This window comes from Equus quagga, chromosome 3, assembly GCF_021613505.1.
Source record: "Equus quagga isolate Etosha38 chromosome 3, UCLA_HA_Equagga_1.0, whole genome shotgun sequence".
Taxonomy (NCBI): domain Eukaryota; kingdom Metazoa; phylum Chordata; class Mammalia; order Perissodactyla; family Equidae; genus Equus; species Equus quagga.
The window spans coordinates 145,574,523-145,589,729 of record NC_060269.1 but is presented as its reverse complement, the minus strand read 5'-3'; the positions used below and the strand labels follow the sequence as shown (position 1 = coordinate 145,589,729).

At 34.2% G+C, this 15,207-nt stretch overlaps 1 protein-coding gene across 3 annotated transcripts in view; it reads right to left on the bottom strand.

Moving 5' to 3' along the window:
- Window positions 1-15,207, bottom strand: part of RAB28 (RAB28, member RAS oncogene family) — a 90,008-nt gene that overhangs the window by 57,571 nt on the left and 17,230 nt on the right. For 2 of the 3 annotated variants that reach the window (XM_046657302.1, XM_046657301.1), the window contains exon 4: window positions 9,014-9,143. In XM_046657302.1, the coding sequence (XP_046513258.1) occupies window positions 9,014-9,143 (130 nt within the window). Of the gene's footprint in view, window positions 1-5,240; window positions 5,283-9,013; window positions 9,144-15,207 lie in introns of all 3 variants that reach the window. The other variant, XR_006888029.1, reaches the window with a different exon arrangement.

The window sequence follows — 15,207 nt, the reverse complement described above, 5'->3', positions numbered from 1 at the left end:
CATCTTCCTACTAAACATCTCCATATTGATGCTTAATAAGTATCTCAAATTTAACATGTCCAAAGCAAATTTTTGATTCTCACCCAAAATCTATTCCTCCCGCACTTTTCCTCATCTCAGTAAGTTGAATTTCAGCCTTCCAGATGCTTAGGCCAAAAATCTTGGTATTATCTTGCCTCTTCTTTCCTCTACTCCACAACTAATTTATAAGAAAATTCATCATCCCTACCTTCAAAATATATCCAGAAGTCAACCACTTCCACTATCCACTGCTATCACCATGATCCATGCCACCATTATTTCTAACATGGATTATGTCAAAAGCCTCCTATCTGTTTACCTTGGTTCCACCCTTACCTGCTATAATATATCCTCAAAACAAGAACTGTAGTGATCTTTTCAAGTTAAATCACTTCACTCTGCTCAAATCCTTAAGTGGCTTTCCATCTCACACTGAGTAGAAGTCAAAGCCCTTAAAATGGCCTACAAAGTATTTCCTGATCTGTCCTCTTCCTAGACCCTTCCCTCTTTATATCTAACTTCATCTCCTACACTACTCCTTTCACTCACTATTCCCGTAATATCACATAGCTACACACACACACACACAAACATATACATACCTGCTCTGAGTTACGGCGGGGCGGGGGGGGGGGGGGGGACGGAGGACGGACTACTACCTCAAGGCCTTTGCACTTAATCTTCCCCTCTATACGGATAACTCTTCTTCCAGATATCTATGTGGCGCTCTCTCTCTCCCCTCCTTTATGTCTTTGCTCAGGTATCATCTCCTCAGACTTTCCTTGACTACCATATTTAAAATCTTAACACCCTCCCCAAAGACTTCCCTTTTCTCCCTTCCTTGTTTTATCTATCTATACAACACTTATCACCATTTAACATATCATATATGTTACTCATTTATTTATCACCTATCTTCCTCTACTGAAATAAAGCTAGATGAGGGCAGGGATTTTTGTTTGTCTGTTTATTTCTGTATCCCTAACACCTAGACAGGACTATGCTCAATGACTATTTGTTAAATGAATGAATGAGAGAAGACATAGGAAAGCAAACAAAGAAAATACCTGCTGAATTGCTTTATTTATACTGCAAAAACTAGACATTCGTGTGAAATTTTAGAAAATATAACAAAAAATGAAAAATAATTAAATTCTAAGCTCAAGAACAATTTTAAGTTAAAAAGAAATGCTACTTTTAGAGCCCCCAAAACACTCCTAGCTCAGCAAATTTCCAGGGTGTGCCTGGAAAATAGTAAGAATTCAATAAATCTTAGCTAGATTCATTATTATTATTGTTATCAGGTATATGCACCTATGTATATAGAAAACAGATTCTTAATAATCTATCAATGGAATGATAAAATGAGCCTAAGAAATCATCTCTGCAAAGATAAGAAAACAGGGTTTACACTGCACATAAAGTTAAAATTATGGGGCCAGCCCCATAAGCCAAGTGGTTTAAGTTCGCATGCTCTACTTTGGCAGCCCAGGGTTCACTGGTTCAGATCCTGAGTGTGGACCGACACGCTGCTCACAAAGCCATGCTGTGGCAGCATCCCACATAGAAGAAGAATTACAGTGACTTACAACTAGGATATACAACTATGTGCTGGGACCTTGGGGAGAAAACAAAAAAAGAAAAAAGAGGAAGACTGGCAGCAGAGGTTAACTCAGGGCCAATCTTCCTCACCAAAAAAAAGTATACCTTAAATAAACACTTTAAAAAAAAGTTAAAAGTATACTCTCTTAAAATTGTATGTCAATAAACATGTTCAGTTAAGCAGACTTACAACTAAACATAGTTTGGATCATCATATTTTAGGAATAGAAGATACTTATGATTACCTAGTACAATCCCCTCACTTTATGCATGAAGATGATCCTAAGTGATTAAGTAAATTGCCCAGTGTCATGAAGCTAGATAAAATGACAGCACCAGGACAAAAACTGAAGTTTTCCGATCTCCACTCTAGTGTTCCTTTAATCTATATTGGATTTGTACCACAATTATCGCAAATATAAATTAAAATAAATTATTAAAGGGGCTTAATTACATTAATGAAAATTTCAGATCTCCTTTTCACGAAGAAATCTTTTTATTAAATAAAAGAAAGCTGTGTTCTTTTATTTAATATCTAATAATTAATTTCCTCAAATTTAAAATCAGAGATTCATCATAAAAGAAACAAAAGTAAGGTGGATTACGCTTCCTTAAGCATTTAATAAGCTCTCTCCATTATGACAATGAGAAAATGGACAGAAATCCTATAAACAGATTGTTGTGACTGAAACACTTACATAATTCCCCCAGAACAAAACCACAAAAACCTTACTACTTCTCAGGCTAGGTAAACTGTAATACTGCCAAAATGGTTTGAAGGAGGTTATCTCAAAAGAGTAACTATGAAACGACATCACATCACCGCAACAACCGTCAGGTGAAAATGGTTTTTGATCAGTACTATGAAAAGGCACTCATCTGACATTTTTCTTACCCAATAATTATCAGTCATAACATCAGTCTGAATGCAAATTTATGTATTTAACTTGAGGAAACTATTCAACCAATTAAACTTGAAATGCTATCAAAATGTTCTGAAAGTACAGTAAGGGTGTGAAGTATCACATAAGAGAACAGCTTTAAGTATATACAGTCACAATTCTGTGACTCTGAGATTCTGTCATTGTACAAACATCACAGAGTGTACTTACACAAACCTAGATGGTATAGCCTACTACACACCTAGGCTATATGGTACCAATCTTACGGGAACGCCATTAGATATGTGGTCTGTTGTTGACTGAAACAGTGTTATGGAGTGCATGCCTGTATATTAAAATACTCTCTTACTCAGGATACTGACATCATCAGTATCAAAATAAGATGCGATCAGTATCAAAATAAGATGCGATCAGTATCAAAATAAGATGCGATCAGCATCTTCCAGTAAGTAATCATAGCTCTGTCTGACAAATTTACACTTAAAGAGAGGAAAAAGCAAAAGAATGAAGCAATAGAAACAGAAATATTGCACTCATCTGAAAAAGACACTTGGTTCTGATACTTCGGGATTACTATTCCTGGAACAAAAAAGAACTAAAGTATTAAAAGAAATGGATGAGGGCGCGGGATGTTTAAATTTAGAATGTATAAACACAATGAACTTTTCAAATCCTCAAAAGAGTTTTTGTTTATGCTTTTAAATTAGAAACTCTCTCAAGCAAACTGATAATAATGACTCACTCATTCACTTTGTTGTAATATTGTAGATGACAAATTTTATAGAAGTTGATATGAATATGAATTCTTCAAAATAGGAATCAGAGTAAATGTTACCTACTTCATAGTTTCACATTTCTACTCTCTAGATAAATAAGAATTTTTGAAGACTCAAAAGAGTCACTGTATAGGCAAGTACTTTCATGTAAATTCCTGTGAAGTTTTTCAAGCTGGACCTATAACCATTTCTTACTCTCCTTTATTACTGAGAATAAAGAATAGTCTTTTAAAAAGACTTGTGATAATTTTACTGAGAGCATCAGTAAAATTTTCAACTTGAAATTTACTTGTTTTAATAATACATTTCCACTGAGTTCAGGGAACACAACTTACAAGGTACATTAAAATGTAACCTTTGAACCTCACAGTGTAAAACATCACTTCCTGGGCAGAGATAGTACTCCAAGAACAATCAATCACTGTTAAGAAGAATATACATTCAACATTGTTAATTAGTGTTGATGCACTCTTCTCTATGCCCTCATCTGTCATGAAGATTGTTTAAAAATCTGAGTTATTAGTCTTTATTTGGGAAAGGATCTGGTTAATATCTTTAAGAGTAGAAATCATTCATCCATCCACTCTATCCTGGAGCGTGATAATTCCTACCCCCAATACAAGTTACTGATAACCACCACCCCTCCACTAACTAAGAAGCTATAAATCAAGAAGAGGGCAGCTCCTATGCAACCCCTGTTAATTTCTGTTTACAATCTATCCAACTGAGAATGTTAGCTAGTCAGGGGAGAAACTAGCTGATGGATCAGATAGTAGGAAAACATAACAGCTTAAAGATAGAAAATAACAAAATGACAAATTAAAATGCCATGTGATTATAAAACACGGATTGAATTTAAAATTAATTTTTAAAAAAATTAATATTCCTGAATGTCTATTCACTTCAATTTGAACCTTCCCTGAAACACTAAAGAAAAATTAAAGCCGTACTTTAGTGCAGATTATTATTTTTGAAATTAAACACTAAAACAAAAAATTTGTAAATAAAGTAAAAAGTATAGGTTTCTACCCTTATGTAAAGTCACAAGTTAAGAAAGACAAGCAAAATTCTTAATTCTTTTATAATGTTTATTTAACCTAAAATCATGACATAAAATCTATGACATTTTATCTCAAACATGATCCAGCATAAGATAACTTCTATGTATTTCCTAAGAAACTCTCTCTGATGTTCTTCACCAGGTTGGAATTCAGCAGGCCAGTAGGGCCTGAAGGCCATCTAATAGATTCCCTGTATCTACATATGTATTTTTCCTCATTAAGAAAACCATTTTCCCTGAATAACACATCCCAGGCCATAAACACTTGTAATTTCAACAGTCTTCATGAAAAGGCTTTTATTCATTCATTCAGTATTCATTCATTCAGGCACTGTTCTAAGTGATGAGGTCTTTAGCTTTCATAGAGCTTGGATTTTAGTGGGGAAAGACAGACAAGAAACAAACAAAAAACAATATCAGATAGCAACAAGACTACGCAGATAACTGAAACAGGATGTCCTGACAGAAAGGGACTAGATGGCTTGTTTAGACAGTGATCGAGGAATGCAACTCTGAGCAGATGACATTTAAGATGAGATCCAAATGACATACTGGAGCCAGCCAAGCGAAGACCAGAAGGAAAAGCATTCAAGCAGAAGAAACCCTAAGGTACAAACTTGGAATGTTCTAGGAACAGAAAAAAAGACAAATGTACCTTATGCATATAGTGGGGCAAGGGAGCATGCAGTAGCAGATGAGGTCTGAGAACTAGTGCTTGGCAAACTCGGATTAAGGAGTTAGGATTTCATTCTAAGTGTGATGAGAAAGCACTAGGGGGTTTTAAGCAGAAGTCATATGATTTGCCGTTTGGGAACCAGATTGTAAGAAAGCAAAGTTAGGAGCAGGAAGAACAGTTAGGAGGCTACTGCAGTAGTTTACCTGAGAGGTGATGATGGTGTTTTAGGTCACAGCCAGGTCCACCTGTAATAAGTCCATAAATGGACATAAATTGAAAATCCCAAGGCTCTGCAGCACAGGCTATGATCAAGTGAGAATGCCCCGATGCCAGGAGAGCAAGACCTTCAAGGCTAGGAAATCAGGTATTCGGCCTGGTGGATTTGGCTCCCTGAATTGCAGAAGTTGCCTTAGATGGTAATATAATTATTTCTTAGTGTTTGTGTGGCTGGATCTCTAGCCTGCCAGACATTTCATTCCACATGGGGCTGCAGACATGATCAAACTTCAACAGAACTTCCGTAAAATACACAGAATAAGTATATGGCTTACCCTCTTTCCCATTTTGAAAGTTACCTACCAAGAATTTATTTTTACCTCACTAGGGAAAAGTAGGGCCTTCCATGAAGATTTGGATATACTTGTATTTATTAATCCCAACAACCAGACAGAGCAAAAGAATGGCAGTCAAATTTTCAGAAAACGTGAAGACAGAGAAAAAGAATAAAATTAAGACCTAGGTTAGCAGGTCCCACTCCTTAAGCACTCTCTTCGGCTCAACCTTTGTGGAAACTAACAATGGCTAGCTGAAAACACAGACAGCTAGCACTCAAGAATGTCTGCTGAATGAACTGTCCTACCCAACACATGGTATGAGAACTAACAATATGGAAAAAAACAAAAACACGAAACAAGGAATAAGATGGTGACAAAGGAATTCTCTAGGACCCATTTCCTCCAGGCCACTTTTGTAAAATAACTATCTCAGCTCTTCTAATCTGTAATTTGTGATCATTTGAATTGAAGCTATAGTCAGTGCTTTTAAAAGGCTATTATGATTAATAATAACAATAATTAATAGTTATTGAGCATTTACAGTGTATAAGACCACATGCAAAGAGCTTTTTATGAAATATCTCATTTAATCTTTAAACCAACTTTATTAAACAGAAACTATTATCCCTATTTCCAGATGAGGAAATTGAGGCTTAATGATATAAAGTAAATTGTCTAAAGTCACACTGCCGTTAAGTGAAGAAAGTGGGCTTGAAAGCAACATCTTTGTAAATTCAAAGCCCTACGATCTTAACTATGGCTTAATACTTCATTTAAAATCTTAAATGGTACAAAGAAAGAACACTAACTAGTGTCTTAGAGCTTTTCAGAATAGAATATAGAATAAAATAATTTGTTTTAAGTATTATATACTGAAATAATTAATTTACTAATTACCAATTCTGTTTATTTCATTAAAGCAAGTCCCTTCCTCTACTGGCTATTTCATTAACCTATTCTAATTACTCTTTATATTTAAACATAATAAAACTCAATTTTTTACAAAAATAAAGCCATAATTCATCCTCACCAAAGACTATCCTCAATCATTAGTCCAAATTTCTGAGAGTTTGCTATATTTTAATAAAAAGCAAATGAGTTTATAACTTACTAATTACAAGCACTTACTATAGAACAAATTCACACATACACTCTCTCTCTCTTTGTATGGAAATTATCTCTCTATCCTATCCTTATGCTAATCTTTGGCTAAAAGTTGGCTACTGCTGCCAATGTTTTCACAGCCTATACATATTTCTTTTCAACATATACTTTCTATTCAAGCTGCAAAGAATAGGACACAACGATGAATTTTCAAAAGCACATTTAGGCAGAAGATGACTCTGTAGATAATGAAAATAATAATTAAGTTTCAAATGTCTTCCCATCACGTTTCTTTTTCTTTGCCTTTAACCAGTATGTAAAGTCTTTGCTTTTTATTACAATTATATCCCCAAAAAAGGAAATGAATACATACTACTATGCTAATGTAACATCAACTTGGAAACAGAAATTATAAGATCTTCCATTACATGATCATATGAAATCAAGTCAGTGACAGATTATGCAGTAAATAATAACCACAAAAATGTTCACCTATAATCTCTTCATTTTACATTTATAACATTCTGTATGACTATATACTCTACTACATATTCTAAAATACAGTATTATATATACAAGAAAAGGGTTAGAGCTAAGCAATAAGCAAAAATATTCCAGACTTTTATGCTATTAAATCTCAAACACAACATTGCAATAATTTTTTGCATAAATTCATACAACTTACATAAATGTTTGTTTTTAAAACCTAGGAATAGCATCACCAGCACAGTCCAATAGCCCATCTAGTCTGATATCCTGTCTTTGACAGTGACCAATGGTGGTTGCCTCACAGGACAGCATAAATACATAACATAATGTATATAATTATGCACCAGTACACCATTACTCCAGATGGTAGTTAGATTATAACCTCAAAGAAATGAAATCAAATTCCAACCCCCTATCTCTTCCCTACTCTATAATTTCCCAAAAGGTAATGGGAAATCTCCAATTTAAAGCACAAAGTTAACCATAATATAAGCCAATGCTTTGGTAACATGACAACTGACTAAGAAATGATCCCCTAAAATGAAAAGTTGCACTCAGAAATAGAACCTAAGCTCATCAAAACTTATGATTTGTAAAGGGGGATTTCAATGAATTGAAAAGCAGCTGATTCACTCAATCAGAATTATTTATAAAACAGATGAGCAAAATTTAACTAAAGCTTAAAAAAAACTGTGCCTTTTACCTAAGCCATCCATTTCTTATATGTAATACTGTTTTCTAGAATGTATTATAAAATTTGCATTATGAACTCTTCAGAGAAATGATATTCACACCTGTTTTGCAATGGTTTTAAAGTAAGGCTTAGAATTATTAAATGTTCATCTAAGTGTGCAAAACCACATAATGAATAAATCTTGGTTTGGTCCTTTAGGAAGTACTATTTCCTAAACAATTACTAACAAAAATACACTATATTTTTAAAGACCATTGGAGAAGATAATTCTCTTGGTAGTATACTTGGGTATTGATTTAAGAACGCTTACAGCCAGGAAACAGTTCCTGACTTAAATCCTCCATGGTATAATCTGAATTTATTTTCTCTTTTTCTGACCTCAAATAAGTTGTAAAAGATTAGATCATATAATAGTATTTTAAACATTTTAAAATCCTTATTAATGTCTCCTTTCCCAGGTAACTGCATTGCAGGACTATGAACCAAATAACAGTCCTGTACTGAATTCAGTCTCATAATTTTTATATGCTGTAATCATAGCCCAAGAGACAAATATCAAAAATTACTTATCCATCATTTTTACCAAGCACTACTCCTCCCCTAAATTAATACACTCTTTCTCAAAAAAAAAATTATCTATATTTCAGGACAAACCTCAAAAATTCATAAAAGGAACTTTCTGAGAGATGGGTGCAAGAAACAATGCACACAAAATTCCACGCAGACACTACTTTCTTCCCTAGAACAGAGGGTCATTTAATGAAATGTATCTCTCAAAATCTCTGGGGCAGAACTGAAGCTGCAGTGAAATATCATAAAATCTGCAGCTGTGTTGCTGTTCTTAATAGTCCACGCTGCTTCCTTAGACCACAGGAAGCCAAAACACACACTGTCCAAACAGAACTTACCTTAACAGGAATTGGCCAAAGCAGGAGAGCAGTTATGATAGATTGAGAATCAAAACTGTTATTGAAAAGATGTGTACTCATCTTTAGGAATTTTCTCCTTTAGCAATTTGCTCACTCCAGGAAAGCTATACCTATTTATGTTGCCAAACATGAAATTTTTTTAGGAATAAAAACTACAAGATAGGCAAATAAACTTTACTATACATAAATAAGCATTAATAACTTACTTTTATTGCCCACCAAGGCAATCAGCGGCTGAGTTTCTGACTCCTCATTCACTTTCTTCACCACAGAATACCAGTCTTCTAAATTCTCAAAGCTTTGGTAATTTGTAATATCATATACCAAGAGGATTCCCTGTCACAAAAGTTACAGAATATTTGTAATTTAGTACTTGAAAAAAATATTAACACTGAACACTCAGGTGATACTTCAGATATGCCTAGTAGAGTATAAAAATACAAATGTAGACTGTTTTCTATAAAACTGACTTCAATTTAGTTACTAGCAGACAGATAACACTGAAATGTTTCCATTCAAGATAAATCCAACAAAAGATGCAATGCAAGCTCAAGAATAATTTTACCAAATTGTAAGAGGCTTCCCAATAAGATATCTGGGATATGCTTAGTAAGTTACAATAAATATAAGAAAATCATATCACAGAGGTGGAAAAAGCTGCAAGGTCTACAATCCTGCCTGTCACTTTCATGACGTCAAACATTTAAGCCTTTCAATAAATAACCATCTGCTGCTGCTCTTTTTAAATATTTTCAAAAACAGAGATTCCATGACATCCCTTGATAGTCAATTTCAGCATTTAACACAATTTTCTTTAAATGAAATAAGTCTATTTCCTCTTTGGGTCCTCTGTGCATTTGGAGAACAACATGACAGTATCATCCTTATAATAACCATTCATGTACTTGAAGATAGTTAAGTAACTCTTTACCATCTCCTTTCCAGAATAAACAAACTCAATTCCTAAAACTTGCCTCAAAGGACCTATTTTCTATCCCTTTAATCATAGTTGTTGGTTCTTCCCAGGACACACTACATATAGTTTTTTGACATCCTCTTTAAAATGAGCAATGTAAAACTGGACATGATACTGTAATAAGAGCCTGAACAAAGCCAAATATAACAGAGGGACTGCTTCCTGCCTCTTATATATCATATTCCGTTTAATATATCCCATTATTTTGTGTGGGAAGGAGAATAAGTATGTACATACACAAAAATAAAAGTGCCACATTCTTGATTCTCATCCAGATTGTGGTCAAACATTTAATACAAAGCTCTGCATACAGTATAAGTCTGGACCCTAATAGCATTTATGTCTCCTTCTTCTTAGGTTATAACCATAAATGTTGACTACTTTTTTGCACCTATTACGTATCTAACATTAAAATTTTGTATCAGTTTTCAACTACACCAATGTCACGAAAATCTGAGAAGGGAAAATGAGAAAAATCGAAGACATTAAAATACAAAAGAAGTTCTAGGACTTTCAGTTTCAGCTCTGACATGTAAAGAGCTTGGAAGTCATCACATCTATCCTTATGATAAGAAAAAAGCTGAACAAACCAAAAGCAATGACTTTTCTTGGACACAGCAGAGAGCTGAGTTTGCAGGGCAAATTGCCATCCTAAAATCTGGAGAGACAGGTGAATCCAGAGTCACAGTAAAAATCTGCTTACCAGGAGCAGAAACCACTAGAGCCAGTAAATGGTAGAACATTTTAATGGTAATTTTGACAAACTGCTAGAGGGTAAATGGGGTCTAGCTTGAGAATGAGAAACTCCTGGGGACACAGTCTTAGAGGTACCATCACACTTTCACAGGTTTTGCCTCCAGATCCTCATGGTGAAGAGTCAAGAAAAATCCCCCGGTGGCTCTGGCACAGGGAGGGAGAAAGCAATCATTCTAAAATATGCCCTGAACATTATCCATAAAAAAGGCATATTCTCCAAGAAAAAAGCTTAATCAGAGTCTTATTCCTCACGAGGGAAGAGCAATTCCCAACCCCGGCCCTTTCTAGCCATCCTGTCTCACCTAAGTGGGAAGAGCTAAGAAACATCTGTGAAAGTCACAGGCCAGGGCAAAGGTCCACTAAAAGTCTAAGACTTAATCATGAGAGTATAGAATGCTTTCCCTCCCCCATACTTTACCACAACACCAACCAGTCCCAGTAAAACAGTAGTTGATTACACACAAAAGAGCTGCAAAACACAAACTTCAGCTAAGGAAGAGCTCTTTGGGATTCCCCCAACAAAAGGGGGAGGAAAAAAACAAGGACACTAGAGGAATTTGATGTCTCTGGCACTTAGAGCTTCAACAAACTGTTAAACACAGACCAAATTAGCATAAAACCTCACACTAAAGGCTTATTTACCTCAATTTATATTACTCAATACATCATATCTAGCTTTTAAAAAAATTAGAAGGCACAGTAAAAGGCAGTTTGAAGAGAAAAAGCAAGCATCAGAACCAGAATCAAATATGACACAGACTTTTGGAACGACCAGACCAGGAATTTAAAATAACCATGATTAATATTTTAAAAGCTCTAATGGAAAAGGTAGACAAGATCCAAGAACAGGCAAGTAATGTATGCCATTGATGGGCTCATCAGTAAACTGGACACAGCCTAGGAAAGAATTAGTGACATTAAAGATCATGTAATAGAAACTTCCAAAATTAAAATGTAAAGAGAAAAAAGAATGAATAAAACAGAACATCAAAGAACTACAGGACAATTCAGAATGGTATATCATACGTGTAACTGGAATATCAGAAGGAGAAGACAGAATGGAGCTTAAGAAATATTTGAAGAAATACTGGCCAAAAAATAGTCAAAGTTAATTAAAGACACGAAACCACAGATCCAGGAATCTCCAAAGACACTAAGTAGGATAAATACCAAAACATCTATACCTAGGCACATCATATATTCAAGCTGCATAAAACAAAACACAAAGAGAAAATCTTAAAAGAAGATTTTCTGGTGGGTAAGTGGAGGTGGGGAGAGAGAGAGAATATTTTATCTATAGAGGAACAAGAATAAAAATTACAGAGAATTTCTCATCAGAAACCATGTAAGTAAGAAAAGAAGGAAGTGAAATAGTAAAGTGTTAAAAGAAAGAAAAGGACCAATATAGACTTCTGTATGTAAAATTATCATTCATAAGTGAGGGAGAAATAAGAACTTTCTCAAATTAAAAAAAAACTGAGGTGGTGGTTACCAGAGGAGACACAGGGTGGAGGGAGGGTGAAAGGGGTAAAGCGTGATATTTGTACAGTGACAGATGGCAGCCAGACTTTTGGTGGTGAACACGATACAGTCTATACAGAAGTCAAAATATAATGATATACAACTAAAATTTATATAATGTTATAAACCAATTTACCTCAATAAAATAAAATATATATATATATGTGCATATACACACACACACACACATTAAAAAAGAAGAAACAATCACTGAGGGAATTCATAGCCAGCAGACCTGCCATGGAAGAAATGTTAAAAGAGGTTCTTCAGGGAGAAGGAAATGATATGGGTCAAAAACTCAGTTCTACCAAAAAAAGGGAACAGTATCAGAGAAGGAACAATAAAAGTAAAATAAAATCATTTATTTTCCTCATTCTTAACTGATCTAAAATACAACTGTTTAAAGTAATAACAGTAACAATATATTGAGTGATTATAGCATACGGATAAGTGAAGTGAATAACAGTGATATCATAAGGTATGGGAGGGATGAATTGAGAATACTCTTCTATGAAGTATCTGAACTAAACATGGACCAAAATAGTATCATATGAAAATGGAGTTTGTCAAAAATATATATTGCAAACTCTAGGGCAACTGCTAAAAAAGATTTTTTTTAAATAATTCATAGGCCAAGAGAGGAGATAAAAGGCTCACATAAAACCAGAAAAGATAGAAAGAGAGAGGGTAAAACAAAGAACAAGCACAAGGAATAGAAAACAAACATGAAAGATATTAACCCAACTTTATCAATAATCACTTTAAAGTGAATGGTCCAAATATACCAATTAAAAGACAGATTGTTAGAGTGGATGAAAAACCAAGACTCAACTATATATTGCTTTCAGGAAACTTGCTTTAATATAAGGACAGGTTAAAAGTAAAGGGATAGAGAAATACCATGCTAACAACTAATGAAAAGAAAGCTGGAGTAGCTACATCAATTTCTGAAAAAGCAAACTTCAGAATAAGGAAAATTATTGGATGTAAAGATTGGCATAATGATAAAGAGGTCAATTCTCCAAGAAACATAACAATCTTTTATGTATATACATCTAACAAAACAGTATCAAAATATGTTAGGCCAAAACTAATAGAACTGTAAGGAATTCCAAATCCACAGACCCACTATTATAGTTGGAGACTTCGATACTGCTTTTTCGTTAATTGAGACGTCAAGCAAGCAGAAAATCAGTAAACCTACTGAACAACTTTGGGTCAACAAAGAAATCAAAGAATAAAAAAATACCTGGAGACAAATGAAAATATGGCATACCAAAATTTATGGAGCAGCAAAAGCGCTTCTAAGAGAGAAGTTTACAGCAATAGAGGCCTACCTCAACAAACAAGAAAAACCTCAAATAAACAATATAACACCACACCTAACAGAATTAGAAAAAGAGGAACAAACAAAACCCAAATCGGTAGAAGGAAGGAAATAATAAAAATGTGAATGGAAATACATGAAATAGAAACAAAAAAAAAATAGAAAAAATCAAGGAAACTAAGAGCTGGTTCTTTGAAAAGATAAAGTTAAGAAACTTTTAGCTAGACTCACCAAGAAAAAAAGAGAAAAGGCTCAAATAAATAAAATCAGAAATGAAAGAGGAGAAATTACAATGGACACACCACTGAAATACAAAGGATTATAAGAGAATACTACGAAAAGCTATACCAACAAAGTGGATAATCTAGAAGAAATGGATAAATTCTTAGAATTATACAACCTTCCAAAACTGAATCAATAAGACATAGAGAATTTGAATAGACCAAACATCAGTAAGAAGATCGAAACAGTAATCAAAAATCTCCAAAAAAATATAAGTCCAGGACCAGATGGCTTCCCTGGTGAATTCCACCATTCAAAGAAGACTTAATACGTATCCTTCTCAAACTCTTCCAAAAGACTGAAGAGGAGGTGACACTTCCCAACTCATTCTATGAGGCCAACGTTACCCTGATACCAAAAACAGACAAGGAGAACATAAAAAAAGAAAATTACAGGCCAATATCACTGATGAACATAGATGTAAAAGTCCTCAACAAAATACTAATAAATTAAATACAATACATTAAAAAGATCATTCACTATGATCAAGTGGGATTTAGTCCAGGGATGCAAGGATGGTTCAACACCTGCAAATCAATCAACGTGATACACTTCATCAACAAAATGAAGAATAAAAATCTTATGATCATCTCAATAAATGCAGAGAAAGCATTCGACAAGATACAGCATCCATTTACAACAAAAATTCTGAATAAAATGGGTATAGAAGGAAAGTACCTCAACATAATAAAGGCCAAATATGACAAACCCACAACTAACATGATGCTCATCAGTGAAAAACTGAAAGCTATCACTCTAAGAACAGGAACAAGAGAAGGATGCCCACTTTCACCACTCTTACTTAACATACTATTGGAAGTCCTAGCTAGAGCAATCAGGCAAGAAAAAGAAATAAAAGGGATCCAAATTGGAAAGGAAGAAGTAAACTGCCAGTATTGGCAGATGATAGGATTTTATACATAGAAAGCCCTAAAGAATCCACAAAACTATTAGAAATAATAAATGAATACAGTAAAGTTGCAGGGTACAAAATCAATATATGAAAATCAGTTGCATTTCTAGACACTGACAATGAACTAGTGGAAAGAGAAATCAAGAATATAATCCTATTTACAACCGCAACAAAAGAATAAAATACCTAGGAATAAATTTATCCAAAGAATTGCAAGATCTGGACAATGAAAATTACAAAAAATAAAGAAATCAAAGATGACACAAAGAAAATGCAAAGATATTCTGTGCTCATAGATTGGAAGAATTAACGTGGTTAAAATGTCCACACTTCCTAAAGCAATCTACAGAGTCAATGCAATCCCTACCAAAATCCCAACAATACTTTTCATGGAAATAGAACAAAGAATCCTAAAATTTATATAGAGCAACAAAAGACCCGGAATAGCGAAAGCAATCCTGAGAAAAAAGAACAAAGTTGGAGTTATTACACTTCTTGATTTCAAAATATACTACAAAGCTATAATAATCAAAACAGCCTGATACTGGTGGAAAAACAGATACACAGATCAATGGAACAGTATGGAGACGCCAGAAATAAAACCACACATCTATAGACAGCTAAT